At 36.5% G+C, this 25875-nt stretch overlaps 2 protein-coding genes and 1 pseudogene across 2 annotated transcripts; 2 read left to right on the top strand and 1 right to left on the bottom strand.

The window, feature by feature from the left end:
• On the top strand, nt 1-606 carry LOC102857109 (olfactory receptor 2AG2-like; the record flags this gene model as incomplete). Its single annotated transcript, XM_006885625.1, has 1 exon — nt 1-606. A coding segment is annotated over one exon (606 nt), but the record flags the coding sequence as incomplete, so codon positions are not given.
• Nucleotides 607-13598: 12992 nt separating this feature from the next.
• Nucleotides 13599-14621, top strand: LOC102856707 (annotated as a pseudogene).
• A 6997-nt stretch (nt 14622-21618) lies between these two features.
• LOC102856297 (olfactory receptor 2D2-like) lies at nt 21619-22566 on the bottom strand. Its single transcript, XM_006885624.1, has one exon. The coding sequence runs from the start codon at nt 22564-22566 to the stop codon at nt 21619-21621; it is 948 nt and encodes a 315-aa protein (XP_006885686.1).
• Between the last annotated feature and the right edge of the window lie 3309 nt (nt 22567-25875).

The raw sequence follows: 25875 nt of genomic DNA, 5'->3' as shown, positions 1-25875 counted from the left end.
GGTGCCGAGGACCTCTTGCTGGCCTTCATGGCTTATGACAGGTATGTGGCCATTTGTCATCCTCTGAACTACATGGTCCTCATGAGACCAAGGGTCTGCTGGCTCATGGTGGCCACTTCCTGGATCCTGGCATCTCTGAGTGCTCTGTGTCATACTTTGTATACCATGCACTTCACTTTCTGCAAGTCCCGAGAAATCAGACACCTGCTTTGTGAGATTCCCCCTCTGCTGAAGCTGGCCTGTGCTGATACTTCCAGATACGAGTTCATGGTGTATGTGACAGGTGTGGTTTTCCTCTTGCCCCCCCTCTTTGTCATCATTTCTTCTTATATGTTAATTTTATTCACTGTGCTTCACATGTCCTCAAATGAAGGGAGGCAAAAAGCCCTCGTCACATGTTCTTCCCATCTGATAGTGGTTGGGATGTTCTATGGGGCTGCCACATTCATGTATGTTCTGCCCAATTCCCTTCACAGCCCAAAGCAGGATAATATTATCTCTGTTTTCTATACAATTGTCACTCCAGCCCTGAACCCTCTCATCTACAGCCTGAGGAATAAAGAAGTCATGGGTGCCCTTAGGAGGGTTCTAAGAAAATATATGTAGTTGACACCCTCCAAACGCTAAAACAGGCTCACAGTTTTCCTTTCTCCGTTCATTCACCAGGTCAGAATCATCCACTCATTTATTTGCCTTCAAATTTATTCCAACTCAGATAATTCTGTGTAGGACTGCACTCTACAGAATTTTCAAAGTTAGAGGTTTTGGAAACAGATAACCATGATTTTCTTCCAAAATGCCTCTGCTGGGCTTGAAACCTCAAACGTTCCATTCTTAGATAAACACTTAATAGATTCTGTAACCCAGGGACAAAGATACTATATTAGGCTGAAGGAAATGATAAAGGAAATAGATTCAACCAATTGCTAATATTATATACTATCTTAAGATGACTCATATCCTCTATAAAATTTCCTTTCTTTTTTTCTTCTGTCTTTAAGCTTTAGGATCATACGCTTCACTTAGATGAGCAGTTGTAATTAATATTATAAAACAAAATGTCTATGAGTGATTGAAGGAAAAAGCAATATAATCAGTAAACTTTCACTTAAATAACAAAAGGGGAAAATAAAATGAAACAAAGCTTTGTTTACTGGGATATGTCATCCTGTCCTTGGATGTTTATACTGTAAACTCACTCACTCACTCATTGTTGTTGAGTAGAAACTGACTCGTATGTGACCCTCCCGATGGATTTTCAGAGCCTGAAAGTCACAAGGAATTAGGAAAAAAAATCAATATAAAGATACATTGAGGATATGAGTTTAAAGTACTCATTTTAGGACATTATCCTGATAAAGTTATTGAGTAGACATGGTTAGAGGGTAAATTTAAAATAGAATACTGAGAAATGGTAATAGTTTGGGACTAACCAAACTCCTGCTGCCACTTAAAATTAGAAAAAGTGTGTTTCCCTTTGTACTGAGTGTTAAATAATTCACGAAGACCTCAGAAATAGAATCAGCTCTCTGTTGACTAGGTAGATGGATGCTTGAGCAGTTAGTAGAAAACAATAATAGATGTACATCTGCCTTTGTCCTCCAGACTATTTATACTCATTTCACAAAGACAAAAACATCTCCACTGAGATAGCAAATACGAAAAAAAAAAAAACAAAGAAAGGGAAAAAAACCCTCTCATTGTTATCAAAGTCATTTCCAACTCATAGTGACCCTCCATCGGTTTCTTTAACCTATTAAATAAATTAGACAAGAGAGCTTATATGAAAACACAATTTCCAGAAAGAATGTGGGGATGCAAGAACGCCTATATAATGCCATCCAGAATGCAAGTCATCTATAAACCTTCTGGAATGCAATTTGGTGCATTATAGTAAGAAATGTAAAATCACAACAGGAAGATACTGCTATATATATTTCTCTAGCAAAGCCACTGCTTGTTTCAAACCTCCAGAGCTGTGAAACCTTTGACTTAACATAGCATTTCATTATATAACCAGAGCTTCCCTATCACTGAGGTGATGTTGTTATTGTTATGTGCCACTAAGTCACCTGTGATTCTGGCCTAGCAGCAAGAAGCTATGCTGAAATCCCAAAGGCACGTGGTTTGAGGTCACTAGCTACTCTGCAGAAGGATGGGCAATCTCCTCCCATGCAATTAACTGCCTCTGAAAACCCTGGAAAGGTCAGCTGTGGGTCGGTTCCAACTCTATGGTACACAACAACAACAATGTGTGATAGCTCTGAATCCTGACTTATCCTAAACCAGTTTCACTGTCTCTGACAAACCTACCCCTATTATGCCAGTTATGATGTCAATCCATCTCATCCAGGGTCTTCCCTTCCTCTCTTGTGCTGTCCCTCCACCATTCCAAGTATAATGTCCTTCTCTAGGGACTAGTCTCTTCTGGCCACATGCCCAAAACATGTGAGATGGAGCTTCAAAATCCTTGCCTCCAAGGAACAGCTTAGTTTCACCCTCTCTAAGACAAACCTGCTTGTTCTCTTGAACATCAATGATATGTTCAAGGCTCTTCTCCAGTACTACAACTCAAAGACATCAATTATTCTTCCATCATCCTTAGTCATTGTTCACCTTTTTGATACATAGCAAGTAATTATGAAGACAACGGCCTCAATCAGGTCAGACTAAGTCTGTAGAAATTATTGCTCTTTAGCACTTTGGAGAGGTCCTTGACAGCAAATTTATCCAGTGCAATTTGTCTTTTGGTTTTCTGATTGCTTGTGCCAAGAGTATTGATTGTGGAGCCTGGTAAGATGGAACTGTTAACAACCTCAATCTCTTCTCCATCTATCATGATACTGCCAGTTGGCCCAGTGGTAAGAATCTTTATTTTATTGATGTCGAGTTTCAATCCACATTGAAGACTCCAGTCCTTTGATCTTCTGCAGCAAATGCTTCAGGTCCTCCTTAATAAAGCAATGTTGTGCCATTTGTATAACACAGGTTGTTGATGAATCTTCCTCAAATCCAGATGCCACATTCTTCCTCATAAAGTCCAGCTTTTATGATTTGTTCCACACACAGATTGAAAAGGTATGGAGACAGGACACATCCCTGATGCACTCCTTTCCTGATTTTGAACCATGCAGTGTTTCTTTATTCTGTTCTGAGGACTGCTTCCTGGTCTAAGTTTCATCTGAGAATAGTCAAGTACTCTGAAATTCCCATTTTTCTCAAGGTTAGCCAAAATTTGTTATGATCAACATAGTCAAATGCCTTTGCATAGTCAATGAAACACAGGTAGACACTCCTCTGGTACTTTTGGATTTTAGCCAAGATCCATCAGAAATTGGCGATAATTTCTCTAGTGCCATGACCTCTTCTAAAACAGGCCTAGAAGTGGAACTTGACATTTCTATTTGAACATTTTCACAGAGTCATTCTGAAATGAGACATTTTACTCTGCCTAAAATGGAAATAAAATAGAATGTGAAAATATCTAAACTTTATGTGCAGATTAGAGATATCATTGCAGTAAGAAAAATCTGTTAATATAATTTGAATTGAAAAATTGTGACTTTATTAATAATCCATCAACCCTTTCATTATCTAAAATTTCACATTTATAACAATAGCAAAACATTTACTATTTGACTCTTTTGCACATTAACAGACAGCCTAACAATAACAAACACTGACTGAGATTCCAAATGAGAGTAATACTGTCTGTGATTATTAAGGTTATGGGGGAAAAAAAACCAACAACAAAACCCAGTTCAAATTCTTTGGCAAGTACATGAATAGGCAACCTTGGAAAACTTATATATGACTGTATAATATTCCATCCAACAAGCCCTTTCTACTGTATTTAGGCTTTTGCTTACAGTTAATTTTGTTTCCCCAAATTTCCTTGTATGGCTTTTAGTAAGACAAATTTCTAAATGTGAAACTACTGAGGTGAAGGGGAAAAAAGTAGTTTAAGATTCTTGCACCAAATTGTGTTCCATAAAGCTTAGAAACACTTGGCATTCTGGTTGTTTATGGTTGGTTATGTGGGAGTGCCCGCCTAATAACATTCTTTTTGGAGGGCTGTCTTATCACATAAACTACTGTCTTTGCTAATTTACGAAATGGATTCAGGAAATGTAACAGATGTTTTCATTTGCATAATTTATTTTTATTAATTCTCATAGTGTTTCTTTGTCGTCTTATATTAAAGCCATAAGCAATTGTATAATTCTGTAGGTGGCAACATTTTTAATCCTAGTTGATTATTAAGTTACCTAATGGGATTTCCCCCCCCATTTTATATTGGTTTGCTTGCAAAGTTTATATACAAAATAGGGTTTTCTAAAATGGGGGAGTATTAAAATATCTATGGAATTACATGTCTCCTCATTTGTATTTTTTCAGATTATTGTACTCTTATGATTCTCGTCTTCTTTTTTTTTTTTAAAAAAGTGCCTGAATATTTCTTAGAGTCTGGTAGCATGGTCTGTGGAGTGGTGCACTGCTACCCCAAAGGCTGGGGGCCCCTAGTAGTTTGCATTCACTGCTCACTCAGCCAGAGCAAGAAGAGAAGTCTCCTTCCTTTGAGATTTACAGATTCAAAGTCACAATAAAGGGTCATTATGAGTAGGATCCAGTGTTCACAGGGTTGCTGTGAGTCATAGTAAAAACACTCCACAGGCAGCTTATAACAACAAAAACAGCATGTATTAAAATGGACTCAATGGCAGTGAGTTTGAATTTTTTTAATTGACTCATAATTTTCTAAGTGAAATTTTAACTTTTCAATCTATCTATAATTCAAGTCATTAAGATTTACTTACAAGTGGTTATTATCACTTGAAACAGTCTTTCTCTTATAGTTATTATAAATATTTGTTCTTTTGTTTCTCTTTTTTTTTTGAAGTTTAACATCATCAGATTTGGGTTTTGATAAAATCATGATGTGAAGAAAGGATGTGGCAAGGAAGATACTGAGGCAGAGGGACTAGTGGAAAGGCTGTCATAGAAACATAGGATGCACAACTCAAATTGGGAGTGAGAGACTTGTCACACTGGAGAGTGCATAATATCCAGTAGGTGTAGAAAGAAATTAGTATGATGTTTATGTTTATATTTGCTTCATTTTTCATAAAGTACATTTTTTTATGTTTTACAGTATATATCCAAGACAGTACCTGGGTTATTGAATGCGACCTGTTCCTAAGCATATCTTTATGTCAAACTTGTTGGTAAATGGAAATAGATGTTTACAGTTCTTATTTAGTCTTACTTGTTTCTCTTTTTTAAATGAGTGTACCTGATGACATACCTTCTCTTCATAAATACAATATTATTAGGTTTACATGTCATTGAGCTGCCTACAACTCATAGCAAGCCTATGCACAACAGCTCTGAACCCTGTCCTATCCTGAACCAAACTCACTGCCTCCAACACACCTACTCTCATTACCCTAGTTATTACGTCAGTCTCTCTCATCTAGTGTCTTCCTCTCCTATGCTGTATCTCCACCTTTCCAAGCATGATGTCTTTCTCCAAGGATTGGCCCCTTCTAGCAATATACCCAAAGCATGTGAGATGGAGCTTCAAAATTTTGCCTCCAAGGAGGAACTTGGTTTCACTCTATCCTGGACATACTTGTTTGTTCTCTTGGCAGTCGACACTCATTGCTCTTCTCTAGCACCAAAAGTTCCAAGTGGTGATTCTTTTCTGTCACCCTTAGTCACTGTTCAGCTCTCTGATTCACTGCAAGTAATTGTGAAGACCATGGCCTGAATCAGGAGCACCTAGTATACAGTAGTAGTATTCTGGGTAATTTCTTAAATTCAACTCCATTTCAATGCCCTCGAGATGGCTCTTTCTCATAGTCATACTCTACCAAGGTTTTGAGAGTATAAAACATAATAGGAGGAGATTGTTTATCTTTTTTCTGTGGAAGCACAGGAGGATTTGAAGTTCCAGGAAATCAAGGCATTTAGGCTAACAGGGCAACTCAAACAGACAAAGTCAACAGTTTTAGTTTAGCAGTGTCTTCATATTCTTTGCCCATAATTTCTTCACCAATTTCTTATGTTTTATTATTCATTTATTATCATTCATATAACTTTGAATAATTTAACAATGGTAAAAAAATCCACTTGGTATAATCATCTCTTAATAGTTCATTAATAAAATAATTTGTAATTTAATTTCTTTGCCATATACTGTCTTACCTTTTAGGAATAATATTTTATCAAAACATCCACTTTATTTTTCTTTTCAAATTCTTAGTACTGAACAAAACTACTATATCTCTCTATCAGATAGAACTTTGGTATAAACTTTTAGTTGGTAGAAATAAAACTGATTTCTAATATAAAGCATGAGTCTTGAGTCAGATTCCCTGAATTTTGTTTCTCTCTATATTACTTACAATCTCTGTAAACTGTTACTTGAATTCCTAGGGGGAAAAATGAGTTTGAAAAACATAAAAAGTTACTGTGAATATTAAAATAGTCTATAGAAATAAAATGCTTCTTGGGATACAATAATTCTCAATACGTATTTCTTATAATCATCAATTCTAATGAAATATCGGGAGTGCAGAAACATTTGAATCTTCAAATTTCATATTGAAACATTGTTGATCACAAGCTGAAGATCCAGAAACATAAACTGTGGCAGAGATTGGATTGTTGATGATATATTTATTAGGACGGTCAATAAAAGGAAAGGGGAAGAAGCAAGAGCAGGCAGAGGGAAATCATAATTAATATGCAGACTCAGGAAAGGTTGTGCCACTCGGGAGATAGCTCTGGAGTGATAATTGCCAAGTCAGAGTTATTCCACACCAAGCTAAACAGACTGGAACCTATCCAGCTCAGTCAGGGCACTGGCTGCCCCAGAACTGAAGAGACATTCTGTGCAACGGAGACTGATCCTGGTGTTGTTGGGAGCTAGACGCTGGAAGCTGAGCACAGTATCAACAGCTGGGCAGCAAATTTCTTCCTTCACCACTTATCTCCTTCACCCTGCATTCATTTTCACCCTCAGGTCTTAGCAACATAAATAAAAATCTGAGATGATCTTTCAGTAATTTCCCTAGAGATTCTCAGGAAGGCTCCAAGGATGATCTGGGTAGTGCATCTTTGTGTCTGCTGGGTTCTTTGATAGGTTGATCCTGAAATTTTTTAGAATATAGATTGGATTTTCTTTTACAACTAATCAAAGGCATAGATAACTGAAGCTACATGTTTAATATGCGATCCTTTGTCCAGTAGAAGTTCAAATAACTTATCCATAGTTTAAAAGGTAAATCTTTATCCACAAAGGTTGCAATTTATTGTTTCCTAGGATCTCTGCCAGTTTTGCATTCACCCTGACAATTTCATCCAACATTTTAAAATGCTTTCTGAATTAAATCTATAAACTCTTGTTCCTTAAATGCATTGTAAACAGCTTTATCATTTTATGGGAAACTTTGATGACCTATTGTTATTAGGTGCTGTCAAGTCAACTATAACAACCCTACGAACAAATCTGAACTCTATCCTGTCCTGTGCCATCACCCTCATCTCTGATATACTTGTGCCCATTGCTGCAGTCACTGTCAATCCATCTTATTGAAGGTCTTCCTCTTTTTTTGTTGACCCTCAACATTTCCAAGCATATCCCTTTCCAAGGAAGAGTCCTTCCTAATAAGTCCTTGCCTAAAGTATGTGAACTGAAGCTTCACCATCCTTGCCTTCAAGGAGCACTTTTGTGGCATATCTTTTTGTTCTTTTGGCAGTCTATGGGATATTTATTACTTTTCTCTTACACCACAACTCAAAGATGTATATTATTCTTCTGTCATCCCTATTCATTATCCAGCTATTAGACACATAGCAAGTGATTGAAAATACCATAGTCTCAATCAGGCACATCATAGTCTTTAAGTGACATTATTGTAACTCAGTACTTTGGAGAGGTCCCTGACATCAGACTTTTCAAATGCATAGTGGTTAGAGAATTGTACTGCCAGACCAAAGGAATGTTATATAAATCCACCAGCTGTTCCACAGGAGAAAGAGGAGGAATATCTCTTCTGTGGCTTACAGCTTCTATCAATCCACTGGTGGGTCAGCTGTGAATTGGTTCTGACTCAACATAATGAAGTAAGTTTTCTATTATGTTCGTTTGCCTCATCAATATGTTAGTATATCCATCACCCTATACATGTAGTTTGGAAGCAGGAGTGGCATCCACTTCCTGAACAACATGCCTCTGGAAAATCCATGAACTTTGAGAAATGTCGATTGTTGTAGAGGGGATCTAGGCCTTTTGTTCATAGGGTCGCTATGAGTCATGCTCAACTCAAAGGCAATCAACATCAATAACGACATATATGTAGAAGCCATATTACTAAATTTTGAGAATTATGTTTTGACATGAGCATGGAAAAAGAACAAAGCAATTTTAAGTCATCTAACTGACAAAGAAAATAGAAGTTTAAGTGCCGTTTAAAATGGAAAATGTCAATTTTAATGTCATTTCCTATTTTGACTAATGACCATGAGAATGATTTTTGAGATTAAAAGCTACATTTCATGGAAGATACATTAATATCCAAAATCATACATCTAAAAAATACTAAACTATACTGCACAAATACTGCTAGCTTTTCTATCTGGACACAATTTAACTGTCATCATGTTTTTAAAAATCAACTACATATGTGTGAAGGAATGCTGGTGGCCTAGTGGTAAGAAGCTATGCTGCAATACCAAAGGTACATGGGTCGAGGCCACCAGCTGCTCTGCAGGAGAAGGGTGGACAATTTTCTCCCATGTGATTAACTGCCTTTGAAAACTTGCCAGAGGGTCCACTATGAGTTAGTTCCAGCTCTATGGTACACAACACCATGTGTGTTAAGTTTTTTTTTAAAAGTATTTCTATGCTGTGCATATTCCTTTACCTACATGAATCAACCTGCTTTCTTTCCAAACTGTTCTCTAGTTCTTGGAGTGATGATTGGGAAGACTTGAATCGTAAAACCTCAGGAAATATTTTATTCATCTTGAGTCAGAATTAAAAGGACAAGCAACATTTTACAATATCTAGAAAATGCAATGTAAGCCTGCAAATGGAAATTAAAAATGGTCCATAACTATGGAAAAGTTTGGCAGGTAATTGTAAAGTTACACTTACCATCCAGTCTAGCAGTTTCACTGCTAGTTATTCACTCTGGCAATTTTTACTCACTCAAAACCTCCTACATTAAGGTTTGTATTTGTTTCTTCAGGAACAGTAAGTATTTGAAACTGTCCAAGGGCCTTTTACGATAAATGATTAAGTAATTATACTATTTGGTGCCATTGTGTCAACTCCAAATCATAGTGACCCTATAAAAACATATCTGAATCTTGCCCTATCCTAAACCCTCATCATAATCTCTGTCATGCTTAAGTCTGTTCTTATATTCACTGTGTAAATTCATTTGTTCAAGTTCTCTCTTTCTTTGACCCTACACTTTTTCTAGCAGAATGTCTTTTTCCAAGAACTGATACCTCCCGACAACATACCCAAAGTCTGTGAGGTGAAATTTCACCAACCTTACTTCAAAGGGGCACCCTTGCTGAACTCACCAAAGACAAAGTTGTTTGTTCTATAGTCCATGGTATATTCAATACTCTTTGAACACCACAGTTCAAGGGTATTGATTCTTCTTCAGCCTTCCTTATTGATTGTCCAACATTCACATTTATAAAAAAAACAACTAAAAACACCATAGCCAGCACCAGGCAAACCTCAGTGTTTAAACTGGCATCCTTGCTCTCTATGTATTTGGGAGGTCCTTGACAGGAGATTTCCCCAGTGCAATAAAACATGTGTTTTGATTTCTTGACTGCTGCTACTACCATGGTTGTTGACTGTGGATAAAGGTAAACACAATGACAATGATAATCTTTTCCCCCCTCCTTCTATCATAATGCTGTCTATTTGCTTAGTTATGAGAATTTTTTTTGCTTTTTATATGTAATCCGTAACAAAGTCTGTATGCTTTGATCTTTAGTAAGTGCTTCAAGTCTTCCTTGTGTACAGAGAAATATCATTAAGATCATGCATAAGTAAAAGACTTGCTGAAGATTATTAAGAAATGGTTGGAAGGATATATCCACAGAGAGCTACATAAAATTTAGGCTGAGTTCAGAAGATGCTATGGGATAAGGAGTATTAATGCTGATGTCAGATGGATCTTTACTGAGGATGTCAGAAAAGTGTTGGTTTTTTATTGACTATGCAAAGGCATTCAACTGTATGGATAAGAATAAATTATTGACAATAATGAAAAGAATGGGAATTCCAGAACACTTAATTGTTCTGATGGGAAACCTGTACATAGATCAACTAGTTTTACAAACAGAACAAGGGACTACTACATGGTTTAAAACAGGAAAAATTTACGTTGTAATTTTATCTTTTCTCCGTACTTGTTCAAATCATTTGAGACATTGAACTGTATGAAGAGAAATGTGGAATTAAGATTTCAGAAAGACTCATCAACAACTGCATGATGCAAAAGAACTGTCCACTTAAGGTAGAATTAAAAATTTAGAGGCAGGAGAATTTGTAAGAATTTGTAATAGAGGTGCCACAGGTCAGGAAATATACCCAAGAGACTTCATTAACATCCTGTTTCATGGGCTAGAATTTCCAGGGGAGGTCAGCTCAGCTGTGAGTATAAATTCTGGCATAGGGGTAAAACAGAAGTGGAGGGAAGAGGTTATAGGATAAGAAGACAGTCAGGACGGGCCTTGGCTCACTGTTGGCTCCAGAGGCAGGAAGCAGTTCTTTATACTTCTAATCTTCAATCCTAGACTCAGCAAAGTAAAGATCAATCTGAACTACTGGACTCAATGGTTGGATCTAACAATTTCTCCAGGTTCAATTTGGCTTTCTCCTTGGTAGACTGTGTGAGAAGAGTATTTTCTCCTAATTCTTCAGATGTATGAGAACAGAAAAGTCTTCCACAGGAAACTATCTAAGAGCTATATTAATTGCCTTTATGTCTGCCCTGACAACTTTAAAGAAGGCTTACAGAAGAATAGAAAGGCTCTTGACCTCACTTGAGACCCTCTGGTACTTAGAATATCTAAATATTGCTGAAAACCCCAAATCTTCCCTTTACATTCCACTGGAACATCCCTTTCCCTCAAACAACTCACAACATAGTCTGAGTGGTCTGGCAGCTAGACTTTCATCACTAGAGGTAAGATTTTTGTCTCCCATTCAAGAAAATGTCTAAGTGAAAAATACAGTTCAAATGAAATGCCAAGAATTTATCCTATTCTCTCTGGTTGATAATCCTAGTGTTTTGAGGTTTGATTTGTTGGGTGTTTTGTTTTCTGTTTCACTCTTCTCTATATTTGTGGTTTTGCAAACATGGAGATAAGAGAGGTTAATTAGAAAGGATAAAAGTCTGTGTTTCAGCCCAGACTTGGATATTTGTTTCCTGATAGAAATTTCAGTATCTGCCTTTAGACCTTTAGAACTGCTAATACTTATAAATTAGCTAGGTATTTAAATCCTTACTAGAAATTAGAATGAAAACATATACAGTTAGATAGCCCTAAACTTAAGACTTACCTTAAGATACATACAAGATCATCTAACAGAAAATGAAATTCCTTTTACTATGAAAATCTGAGCATCCCCAACAATTCAAATCCAGCAGAGGGTCCAGGGTTAAATGGTCAATTTGCTCCAGTGTGATTTACAGCCTCAGTAACCCAATGGAAGGTCAGCTATGAGTTGATTCTTGTTCTCCTGCAATGAGTGAATAAGAGAGAATGAGTTCTGTCTGTCTCTGGTCTCTGTCACTGCTAATTACTATGCAGAATTGAGTACCACATAGAAAAAGTAGTATTCCATTAATGTGAACTCTTTATTCATATGTCCCTTCTATTCAGTGTTCTAGTTCTAAAAAAAAATGTGGGGATTTGGGCCCAAGGCAAGAATGTAGAGGTATGATTACTGAACTTGACTAGTTGTATTCTTTTGTAACTCATGCCTTTCACTCTTTTTTCCAAACATATAAATACCTGTTCTTCTTAGGCAGTTCCTTATCTTCCATTATATATTTGAGTCTTATTAGGCTTGCTTCTACCTAGAAAGTGTTAAAAAACCAAGTACAATCCCACCTTCGCATTGATTCTTGAGTTAGATAGGGTCTTCAGAGAAACAGAACCAAATAATTAAACATATTTGTGGAATGAGAGAGAGAAAGCTAGGTTAATTTTGAATAATATTTCAGGTAAATTGTAAGGGCTGGCAATACCAAACATTGTATATCATGCAAGAGACTAGAATCTTGCAGTCATGAATTGAATTATCTAGACCAAACAGTGGCTGGAAAAATCAGCAGGGTCTCTTGTTACCATCTTGGGTCTAAATTCCTTCTCTGCTTGGAAACATTTGCTTTTGCTCTTAAAATCTTCAACTGATTGGATGAGACTTTATTGAAGAAAATCACCTTTTACTTAACTCCAGTCGATCCTATTAAAATACATTCACAGTGGTATTTTGGTTAGCAATTGACCAAACAATTGAATACCATAACTTAGGAAAGTTGACACATAAACGGAACCATTATTAAAAATTTAGCTCTAAAAGCAATACCACCTCCAGTATTCTACATCCAAGCTTCAGTCTTTTCTTTCAGACTCTTAGCAGTTTATGAAACCAGATAAAGAAAGAGACTAGACAGACTATATATAACTCTTCCAATGAGACTTGTCTCTGATTGTGCTGCAAATAATGTGGAAATAAAATATACCATTTAAGGGGGAAAAGGAAGTGTTGCTTTGAAATAAAATTTGTGTGGGTTTTGGAATTTCATTTTAAAAACAGACACATGTAGCCATGAAGCTAGATAGATATTTAAATCATTACCAGCAATTAGAATGAAAACATATATGGTAAGAAAGTCCCAAATTTATGACCAATTTGAGTCAGAACAAACTATACTAATGAATATATTGTTCTATTTTATGATTAGTAAAATAACTACATACAAACTGCAGCAATTAATTTGCAACTGTTGTTATTTTCATGTCAAATTTAAATATACTGTATAATAATCAAATTTATAAAGATGATAACATTAAAAATAGTAGTGAGAAAATATTAGAACTGATTTATCTTAAGTAACATATCTTAAGAATATATCTTAAGTGTACAAAACCAAACAGAGGTATGAGTATCAAGATATTGTATAATCTTTGTAGAAAAATCAGTTATTAATATTTTCATATTGCTATTGTGTACCACTGAGTCAAAACCATAGCAGTTCCTCCTCCAGAGAGTTTTCAGAGGCACTAAATCACATGGAGATTGCCCATCTTTCTGTCACAAGCAGCTAGTGGATTTGAACCAAAACTTTTGGATTGGCAGTACAGCCTGTTATTCATTTAGATGATTATGTTGTAAAATAAAAAGAATTCATTAAAAAAAGATACAACAGAGAAAATACTTATATTGACTTATTTTTTTGGGATTCTGATCTTAGAACAGTGGGGGAATATCTAAGTGGAAATTAATGGAGAATTCATATAGTTCTAGGTAACTTAAGAATACACAAAGAATGGAGCTGTGGAACTCCACCTGGGAAAGTGGCTTCATCCTGATGGGCATTCTGAATGACAGTGGGTCTCCTGAACTGCTCTGTGCTACATTCTCAGTGCTGTACATGCTGGCCCTGACCAGCAATGGCCTGCTTCTCCTGGTCATCACAATGGATTCACGCCTTCATGTGCCCATGTACCTCCTGCTTGGACAGCTCTCTCTCATGGACCTCCTCTTTACCTCTGTTGTCACTCCAAAGGCCCTTGTGGATTTTCTGCACCAAGAAAACTCCATCTCCTTTGGAGGCTGTGCCTTTCAGATGTTCCTGGCACTGACTTTGGGTGGTGCCGAGGACCTCTTGCTGGCCTTCATGGCTTATGACAGGTATGTGGCCATTTGTCATCCTCTGAACTACATGGTCCTCATGAGACCAAGGGTTTGCTGGCTCATGGTGGCCACATCCTGGATCCTGGCATCCCTGAGTGCTCTAATATATACTGTTTATACCATGCACTATCCCTTCTGCAAGGCCCGGACGATCAGACATTTGCTTTGTGAGATTCCCCCTCTGCTGAAGTTAGCCTGTGCTGATACTTCTAGGTATGAACTCATGGTGTATGTGATGGGAGTGTGCTTCCTGATGCCTCCCCTTGTTGCTATCCTTGCCTCATACTCTTTAATCTTATTTACTGTGCTCCATATGCCCTCAAATGATGGGAGGAAGAAAGCCCTCGTCACATGCTCTTCCCACCTGACTGTGGTTGGGATGTTCTATGGGGCTGCCACATTCATGTATATATTGCCCAACTCTTTTCACAATCCTAAGCAGGACAATATAATTTCTGTTTTCTACACAATTGTCACTCCAGCTCTAAACCCTCTCATCTACAGCCTGAGAAATAAAGAGGTTATGGGGGCCCTAAGAAGGGTACTAGGAAGATGCATATAGGTGACAAATTCCACCCTAGAGAACTCATGGCTTGCTTCTTACCTTTTCATTTCTAAGATCAGATTTCCTCTATCTTTTAAAATGGCCATATAATTTTTCTTGATATGCTATTCAGATAATGCTTGGTCAGAGCACAATGATGTAGAATATATATATTTTGATGCAGAAGAAGAAATTACAAATGTAACTGCACGGGCCATTTTTTTTTTCTTCCTTCTTTTGACAAGTGATTTTTCAAATCTGGTCTTCATGATATAATTTCGTGGTCAAGACACACATTTTACTTAAAATGTACTCTCTTAACTCTTTTTATCTCAGAAAGAAACTGAATTAAATGAAAGGGTAAATATCACCAATTTGGGACATAGGGTTTAACTTCAGAAGATCATATTGGATCAGCTTAAGAATCAGAAAAAAGAAAATTTCAAAAGGATTACCAAGAAAAGTTTCAGACACCAGGGGTTGAGAAATTGAGACTTGTATAAATTTTAATTAAATGTACCTAGTTAAAGCAGAATGCACACAGGTTACTCTAATTCCCAACTAATATTAGTTTTTCACATATTTTTTTCAAACATTTATTCTTTCTCTTTTCAAATATCTAGCTTTCTGAAAACAACCTTACCAGGACACTCCAAAAGTTGTGAGATTGATATATATAGATAGATATAGATATGGATATAGATATAGATGATATAGATATAGAAATAGATTATATATAGAGATATATACACACACACACACACACCCCTACACACATAAGCACACATTTTGTTTTCATTTGTTTACTTTTGATATGGGAGTATTTCCATACTCTGTATGTCAACTACTACTGACATGAATAGCAAGTGTTAAGTGCCTATAGGCAGCAAGGCCTATGGTAAACAACTATGCTTAAAAATAATAAAGAATCCTAAGAAACAAAATAAGTGACTTTTCCTTACTCTAGACTATATTTAAATATTCCCCAAATAGCAAAGGACTCATATGCCTGGTATAAAGATTTATAGGTTTCTTTGTGTGGAAGAGAGGAAACACACAGAATTTACTTTCTAAATCAATGTGCTAAGGTATGCTAAAGTGCTATCAGTTTGCCTATTAGTCTGGGATGATGTAAAAGACATGATCCAGTGTGAAAACAACATATACAAACTTTGTAAATAAATAAGTATAAGATAAAAATAAAGAAAGAAAATGTAAAAAACAAAAAACACCACAAAACAAGATGTGAATTTAGATGAGTTGCTTAAGAAATAACATGATTTACCTGAGTAGTACTATTTGAAGTATATTATTTGTCAAGATTTCCTAACACGTTATTTTAATAAAATAGCACAACTTCACCAATGACACTAAACTCTTTCAATAATTAAAAAACCCCAATACTAGACAAAGCAAAACAAACAAAATACATAAAACTTTCTTATCCAAAGATAAGCTCTACCAAAAAAAAAATAGATGCATTTTCTTTCATTTTTTTAATGCATATGTACCTTTGGTATGTTTATGTAAAAGATTTCTTTTTCACTGATTAGTTTTGAATGATTTCCACCCTCCCTGTATTACACAATGCAATACTGAATAGTGCTGAAGATTCTTGGGCCAGTTGTTAAGACTACTAACAACTTAAGCTAAGAGGTTTGAATTAAATCTTCTCCTGCTCTGTTCTGTTACTTCTCTGTACCTAAGCTGCACATCTATAAACTGTGAATTGAAATTAATAATAAAGGCCACCCTGGCGGCCTCGTGTTAAGAAGCTACACTGCAATCCCAAAGGTATATGGTTCGAATCTACCAACTGCATCGTGGGCAGTCATGGTCTCCACTCGTGTTATTTACTGTCTCTGAAAACCCTTTGGACGGTGAGCTATGGGTCAATTCTAATTAGGGGTGTACAACAACAACAACATAGCTCTGTTCATAGGATTAAGTTACTAAGTGTAAATATAAAGCATTTAGAGCTGTGTCTAGAATTTAGTGGGTACTCCTTAGGAGAAATATGGACACTTTCTTACCATGTGGAGTACAGCTTGTGGAAGGTGAACTATTAGTTCTGACTTGACATAAATGTGTGAATAGTAAATTTTAACTTTATTTATTACAGGAATAAATATCCCTAAAAATTTACTTTTGAGTTGGGACATGATGTTAGATCATATGGATGATTTGTGGTATAATTAACTATTTCACCAGTGTTGTATTCAACATTGAAGTGTACTTGTGTCTGTGTAAAATCAGCACTTGAAGCATTATTGATTTTTTCCTTTGAAATAAAATTCTGAGTTAATTACTGAAATTAAGATAAAAATCCATTTCATATTCTTGATATAAAGAAAACATTATTTTCTGGCTAAATCAAAAGCATCCATACAGCAGGCCAAACTGACTCAACAAGAAAATCCCTTTCACTTTATATAATACATGCACACTTCTTTTGGTCTTCCCTAAGATTATTTGTCCTGAGTCTACCCTGTTTATTGCTCTATGTCCAGAAGCTTAGAATATAGAAAACATTCAATATATTTATAATTATTATAAAATTACTATTTTATAATTATATAAATCAGTAAATATTTTTAAAAGAACACAGTGTCTCAATTTTATGTTATTAATGTTTAGGGAACTTTAGTGATATAGTCTATAAGAAGTTGTGTTGGTAACAAAAATATGGAGTCTATCAGTTGAGACCCACAAGAAGGTCCAGTGGAAAAAAAATGAAAACTTTCTTCCTGTGCAGTTTATAGCCTCAGAAAACCAGTTGAAAGATCAACTATGAGTTGGTTCCACTTGATGGTAATGAATGAGTTTGTCACCTATATAGACTTCAGCAGAGTTAAGTACTTACATTTTAATGTAGATATTTTAAGATTGTAATGCATACACTTCATTTTTGGGGTATATACTTGAGAGGGAAAATCCTTGACTTTATCAATACACTTACATTTATTTGCAGATAACTTCTAAAACTATTTGTTCAGCCCATTTCTCTCTCTCCCTCCCCTCCTTTCCACTCCCCTTCCCTTCCTTCTCCCCCTCCTCAGCCCCAGCTTTTTTTATTCATTTGGAATTACATTTATTGAGCAAAATAATATACAGCCTAGATGGTGGAATCATAGTGCAGAGATTCACAGACAGCCTTATAGCAATCAGAGGACACCACCACTAATAGTGCGTACTGTGTACACCCAATCAGAAGTAAAACAACCATCTGACTCTAACATCCATCCAGTAAAGGAAATGGTTTTCCTCTTTACTAGAAAGTAGACTAGCACCTGTGTGATTGTGCTAATAGAAAAAAAACAAGTTTCTAAGAGGAAAGTACATGGGTGGGTGGCGTGTGGAGTCTATGTGAGCAAATACAATGAAGAGCAGGTTCCTCAGCACAGTCAGCAGGTGGATGATTAGAAACAGCACGAAGAGGAGGACTTGTGTCTCTGAATCCTGTGAAAGGCTCACAAAGAAACATTCAGTCATATCAGTTTGGTTTTCTACTCCAAAGAATGTTTATTTCTGCTTTTAAGTTAGTACCCAAAAAGAAATGTACGTGTGTGTGTGTATACACTACTCATATATGTGTGGGTGTGTGTGTATATATATATATATATATATACACACACACACATGTATTTGTGGATATACTGAGGTAACCTGGGGTTGCTGTGATGCTAAACCTTGAGCCTTTGAGGTGTCTAATGTTGTAACGATTACCCATAGTGGACAGTGTTTGGTGTAGTTCCCAGTTTAAGACAGATTTAGAAGCAGGAGTGGCATTCACTTCCTAAACAACATGCCTCCAGAAACTCAATGAACTTTGAAAAATGTCAATAGTTATAGAAAGGCTTCAGGCCTTTTGTTCACAGTGTCACTATAAGTCATGCTCAACTCGATGACAATCCACAACAACATATGTATGTGTGTGTGTATATATATGTATATATACCTGTATATACACATAGGTATGTGTATATACAGGTATATATACATATATGAGTATATATGTGTGTATATATGTAGGAGTGTATATGTGTGTATGTTTATATACACACACATATATCTGTGTGTATACACACACACGCACACACATACACACACATAAACCTTGAGCTACTTCTAGGTACTGTGAGGGTGTTGTTTACCATGTAATCAGAACTGACACATAGCTGACCTACCAGCAGGCTTTCAGAGGCCGTTAATTGTGTATAAGCTTCCCCGTCTTCTTCCCACAGCAGCTGGTGGATTAGTACAAAGTGCCTTTGGCTTGACAGTGTAACTCCTTACCACCAGGTCACCAGAGTGTTTATCAAGGTTGTATCCCTTCTTCATATTTATTTAATCTGTATGCTGAGCAAATGTTTTAAGAAGCTTGACTCTGTGGAAGAGGAATGTGACAACAGGATTGGAGGAAACACTAATCCATAATCTTTGTTATGTATTGGCACAACCTTGTTTGCTGAACATGAGGAGGACTTGATGTCTTGATGTCGTCAATATGAATTGCATCTTAGTGTCAAGAAAACAAAATCCTCACCACTAGACCTATAGGCAATATCATGATAGATGGAGAAAAGATTGAAACTGTCAATAACTTTATCTTACTTGGATCTATAATCAACACCTTGATACCAATACTCAAGACATATATTGCACTGGGACATATACTGCAGTTAGAAACTTCTCCAAATTATTGAGGCACACTAATGTCAGTTTGAGGATTAAGGTGCACCCAATTCGTGTTATAGTCTTTTTGGTCACTTGCTATGTATCTGAGAGCTGGACAATGAATAAGGATGACAGAAGAATTGAGGCCTTTTAGCTGTGGCATTGGAGAAAACTACTGAATGTCCCATGGACTTTCAAAAAAGCAAACACATATGTCTTGGATAAAGTACAGCCAGAGTTCTCTTTGGAGGCAAAGATGATAAAGTCTTGTCTCACAGACTTTGGACATATTGATAGGAGAAGTTATTCTCTGGAGGGGGACATCATGTTTGGAAAGGTGGAGGGTCAGTGAAGAAGAGGAAGACCCTCAACCAGGTGGATTGGCACAGTGATGGTGACAATGGGCTTGATTGTGTCAGAGACTGTGAGGACAGCATAGCATAAAACAGGTTTCAGATCTATTGTTCATAGGGTCAATATGAGTCATACTCAATGGCACCTGCAACAATAACATGTATGGGTGTGTTATATTGATATTGAAATTTATAAATATACACACATACACATACATTTGTCTATATTGATATAGGTCAATATAGGTCAGTTATAAATATGTTTATTCATGTAAATTAATTATTTTCTAAATACTTTACAATATCTCTAATACCACAATAATTTACAATATCCCTAGTACCACAATCCCTTCTAAAGCCAGCCTGCACTTCTGACAGTTTTCTGTTGAGGTGCTGTTCCACTCGTTTTTGGATAATCTTCAGCAGAATCTTGCTTGCATGTGATAACAATGATATTGTTTGATAATTTCCACACTCAGTTGAATCACCTCTCTTCGGAATGGAAACAAATATAGATCTCTTCCTGTCAGCTGGCCAAGTGGTTGTCCTCCAGATTTCTTGACACAACTTGGTGAGCATATCTAGTGTAGCATCTGTTAATTGAAATACATCAGTTGGTATACCATCAATTCCTGGGGCCTTATTTTTTGCCAATTCCTTCAAAGCAGTTTGAACTTCTTTCTTCATTACCATAGACTCTTGCTCATATGTTGTTTCATGAAATTCTTCTGTGTCTGCCAATTCCTTTTGGTACAGGTACTCTGAATTCTCTTCCCATCTTCTTTTAATACTTCCTGAATCATTTAATATTCTTCCCAAAACATCTTTAAGTATAGCAACTCAAGGTTTGAATTTCTTCTTCAGTTCCCTGAGCTTAAGAAATGCTGAGGGAGTTCGGCCCTTTTGGTTTTCTGACTCCAGCTCCCTGCATATTTCATTGTAATACTTTATTTTGTCTTCCTACGCTGCCTTTTGAAATATGTTCAGTTCTTTAATATCTTGAAATCTTCCCTCTGCTTTGGCTTCTTGGTGTTCTTGTGCAGTATTCAGTCTCTCTTCTGACATCCATTTTGGTCTAGTAAAAACCTCTCACTCTTGGGGAGAGGCTCTGGTTGCTTAGTGGTAAGGAGTTGAACTGCCAACATAAAGGCATGTGGTTCAAATCCACCAACTTCTCCGTGGGGGAAATGGAATAATCTTTCCCAAGTGATTTATTGTCTCTGAAACTCAGAGGAATGCAAGTATGAGTCAGTTCCCACTTGCTGGTACATAGCATCAACTTCATCAAGAACCACCACCTCATTCTTGCAATAGTTACAATAAGTAACTCTTTCATATTTGTTCCTCAAGCCATGGCTTCATTTTGTAAAGTGTTATCTGGAAGGAATAGATGTTCATGCTTCTGAGGAGAGTGTGAAAAGGATAGCAGAGATTATATATTCTCCTAAAAGTACCTATGTTCTCCACTACTCTCACACAAACACGTATATACATGCATACACAAACCATGTAATAGTGATTACAATTTGTTAATGGTGGAAAATTTATTGGTGGCCTAATATAGTTAAGTTTTCATGGATAAACAAACAAGTCTCAAGGAGAAAGATATGTTGATATATTTCCATAAAGATTACAGGCTACGAAACTCTATGAGACATTTATATTCTGTCACATTGGGTCACCTTGCATTAAGAATCAACTCAGAAACACCAAACAAAATTTGTGAATTTTTGTTCATTTGATGATGCAACAAGATCAAGAAATGTCAAAAAGTAGAGGAATAATAATTGGATCTGGGTTAGATGAGGGGTAATATACAGCAAAATATAAAAGATGGATTATGTAGGTTTCAGGGTTTATAAACTGAGAAAAATTCTTCAGAGATTTCCTAATATTTAAATGCCAAAGAGTCAACCATTACATAACATTTCATCATTCTCTTTTACAGAGAAATCCTGGATTAAGATTTGAGGATGAATCAATGGATTAGGCCCAATGGTGAGAATCTTACCATAGTCCAGATTCACCTCATCAAGTCTTACTAGTAAGAAGAAATAATCAAAAGAAGAAGTTCAAGATCAGTGGTAGACCCCTAGGTTGCATGGAAAATTCCTTGTAGTGACTTTTCTTAGAGCTCCTTTCACATCCTTGTTCCTTAGACTGTAGATAAGAGGATTAAGCATGGGGGTCACCACTGCATAGAACACTGATACTAGTTTTTCCTGCTCTTTCGAAGATTTTGGTGTCATATAGGTTATAATTGCTGACCCATAAAAAAGGATGACCACTACAAGATGGGAACCACAGGTAGAGAATGCTTTGAGTCTCCCAGCAGCTGACTTCATTCTGATCACAGTCACAATAATGTGTCCATAGGATATCAAAATCAGGGAAACGGGTATTAGGAGAATCACAACTCCCACAAGAAAAATGGCCATCTCTGAAGTATGGGTGTCTGAGGATGCCAAAACCAATAATGCAGGGGCCTCACAAAAGAAGTGAGCAATTCTATTGTTTCCCTGATAAGGTAGCTTTAGTGTAAAGGTACTGTCCACAGCAGACACCAGAATTCCAGTGGTCCATGATATCGTGGCAAGATGGACACACACCCTCCAGGTCATGACATTGGAGTAATGCAGAGGTTTGCAGATGGCTGCGTAACGATCATAGGACATTACTGCTAGGAGGACACATTGGGTACCTCCAAAAACAAGGAAGAGAAGAAGCTGAGCTGCACAACGTAGGAATGAAATAGACTTCTTCCTGGAAAGTAGATGAATGAGGGCTTGAGGAACAATGTTGGTAGAGAAACAGAGGTCAGCCAGAGACAAGTTGCAGAGAAAAAAATACATGGGTGTGTGAAGTCGGGAGTCAACCTGAACAAGGGATATGAGAAGCAAATTTCCAAGTACAGTGACAAGATACACACCAAGGAATAAGATAAAGAGAAGTTTCTGGTTGAATGGGTCATCAGAGAGTCCCAAGAGGAAGAATTCAGTCACTGGTGTCCGGTTAGTCTGTGCCATAGCTTGTTCCTTTTTTTTAAAACTATCTGCTAAGCAGTTTTGCACATGGCCTACAAAATTATATAACCCAAGTTTAGAATTTGCCCCTAATTGCTACCAATCATTTCTAGAATAATCTTTATAAGGTCATCAGCAGATAATCATATTTTCTTATTGAAAAATTTCTAGTGCTATTTAACTTAATACTTCATAAAATGGTACATTCCATTGTTGATGTTATCTGACAAGAGAAAAATAAAATAATAATTCAATTTTGCATTAATAACACAACAATAGATTTAATAATCTTTAAATTTATACCATTTTATTTTACTTTTTATTAACTAGAATCACTCTTTTTCTGTTACTTATAAAGAAAAATTATTTCTGAGCTCAAAGGCATGTTACACTGTTCAAGAATATTGCCACTGAATAGCTCAGTGACAATTTTCATGAAATTCAATCAAAAGAAATAATTTCTTTCCAAAACCACTTTGCACACTGAATAATACCAGTTTTTCCATTTCTCATTTCTATAGAAATCTCCATGTATGTCTTCTTTCTTGGTTAATCTTCTACAAACTCACAGAGAGTTATAACCCCCAGGACCATACTAATAAATGCTCCAACAATATGAATTTAAGATTCTTGGCCAAGAGACCTCACATCTGCAGTTTTACTGGAACAATTTAAGATATGATTGATCTTCACCTCAGTGTCCTTCTGGACATGTGGAGAAATAGGCAGCCCAAATCACTGTTTCTAAAGATGTTTTGGGCATGTGGCTCCCTCCCATCTCATGATTGTGTGTGATTTTCGTTTTCTTACAATGCTTTGGACATACAACTTGTCTCTTCTTTAAAAGGATAGACATGAAAGTATGTCAGATGAATGAGAACCAAAGTACCTGGTTCTCAGAGAAAATAACCAGAGTTAACAAAGCTGGGGAATCAAGTAATAACTGCATACTGTGGATCATCTCTTTGGCAATCCCATCTCCAGCTTAGCCTCTCTTGTAATGTCAAGCATGAGTAAGCATCCAAACCAGCAAAGGCACCATTGAACAAAATTTCCACTTCAACCACCAGCTTGATAATTTCTTACTCAATCCAAACTCTTTACTATTTTCCAACAGCAGTTCAACATCATCTTTCATTGTTTGGCATTATCTACTACATCTGCAGATTTAAAAATTCCTTTGAAATAATATTTTTTTTTAATCAGGGAAATTTGGCAAAACACCTTCATATCTTGTAATATAAAAATAATGGTTACACTAATATTGTCCGCTCATAAGTTAAAGGGCAGAAGGTAGAAGCTGATTCAATTCCAATGAAGTAAAAGCCAGTAGCCAATATCATCAACCTCTAAAAACTTTTAAAAGATAAAAATTTGTTTTGTAATAGCCTAAAAAGACTCTCTTCCTTTCATCTTCCTTATTCTAATTTTTTCTTATTATCTCTATTTTGAATGGAGGGTGGAGGGACGGCGCAGGAGGGGAAGGCCCTCTATGAGGTGGATTGATTCAGTGACTGGGATAATTGGGATGGGAGTGTCAGAGACAGTGCGACTGGCACAGGACAGAGCGGAGTTTAGGGCTGTTGTACATAGGGTCGCTATGAGTCGCAGGTGACTCGACGGCACATAACAACAACAACAACATTTAATTTTAAATGTTTTCATATCCATAATTTACAAGTTAATAAAATATGTGCTTTTCTGAAACTAGAGAAAAAACACACTATGAAAATTTAAAAGGTTTGTACTTCAAGGGACAAAATTCAGAGAGTATCAAGATAAACCACAGAATGGGACACAACTTTTTTAAGTCCCCAACTCTCGCTCCATTAAGCACTTTTATAACCTTAATAAAACTACAGATAAACCAGCTTTAACATGGTGGCCTACTAGCAGGAATCTGTGTTATAATCCTGAAACCCACGTTTCCGTTTCGAGGCCACTGGCTGCTACGTGGGAGGAAGAGGACCGGCAATCCCCTCCCCTTTGTTGAAAACCCAGATGGATATATTTGCAGTAGTAGAATTGCTGGGTCCAAAGGTATTTCTATTTGCAACTCTGAGAAAGTGCCATACGGCCTTCCATAGTAGTTGTACCATTTTACACTTCCACCAACAGTGAATAAGGGTTCCAGTCTCTGTTTGCTGCTCTGTTGAATTTTGCTATTCTTACTGGGGTAAGATAATATCTCATAGTTGAAAAAACATTTAATAAAAGAAAAAGAAAACCCAGATGGAGGGTCAGTTATGGGTCAGTTCTGGATTGATTGGTATATAACAACAACAAAGGAACAGAATAGATATTTTGCCAAATAAGGTATGCAAATATCCAAATAAGCACACCAAAAAGATGGTTAATACCATTAAACCAAATCAAACCAAAGACCTCTGAGCTGATTCTGTCTTATTTAGAAGAGAGTAGAACTGTCCACATAAGATTTTCAGTGCCATGAAAACTCAGTGTCTTACAATTGGAACCAACTCACAGCTGATCTGTGAGTTTCTGAGGCTGTAAATCACACTGGAATAGACTGCCAATCTTAGTCTCACAGAGAGACTGGTGGACTGGGATCACCAGAAAGGTATAGCTTTAAGCTTGGCAGTACAACTCCCTATGGACTATGACAATCCCAAAGGCACAGGGTTGGAATTCACCAGCTTCACTGTGGGGAAAATATGTGTAATCTCCTCCCATGCGATTTACTGTCTCTGAAAACTTGCTGGAGGGTCAGCTGTGGGTAGGTTATGACTTGATGGTACACAACAACAACAACAACCAGAAGCATGTCTACTAGTATTCTATTGATTATTAGGAGACATTCTACTGTTTGGGTCATAACAAACTGTGGCTAAAATTGAGAAGACTAGGAATTTTAGAACACTTTATTGTGCTTGTAAACCTGTATCAAGAAGCTATTGTACAGAGCAAGGGAACCCTGCATGGTTTAAAATGAACAAAGATATGAACCCAGTAGACAATCACCATGTGTAGAGACTTTTCTTTATTAGTATATAAAGCTAACGTTTGCTAGAAATATGTGATATTGCACAGTAAAGATAAGTAAAAATTTACTACGCTGCTAATTGAACAGAATAGGTGGGTCTAATTTGCAATATCACATATCCTTCATGAATATTCTTATACAAATATAATGACTTTTAACCTATGTCAATATCAAATACAGAATGAATTTTAAGCAATTGAAATGCTAAATCCATGATTTTTCCAAAAGTGAAATATAGGGTACACACATTTTAACTTTTGAATGTCTTAGCACTGATATAAAATGTAATGTAATATAATATAATAAAT

Source organism: Elephantulus edwardii, unplaced genomic scaffold, assembly GCF_000299155.1.
Source record: "Elephantulus edwardii isolate Elephantulus edwardi_28Jun2011 unplaced genomic scaffold, EleEdw1.0 scaffold00044, whole genome shotgun sequence".
NCBI lineage: Eukaryota > Metazoa > Chordata > Mammalia > Macroscelidea > Macroscelididae > Elephantulus > Elephantulus edwardii.
Note: the sequence above shows the minus strand (reverse complement) of the source record. Positions and strands in the feature narration are given on the sequence as shown.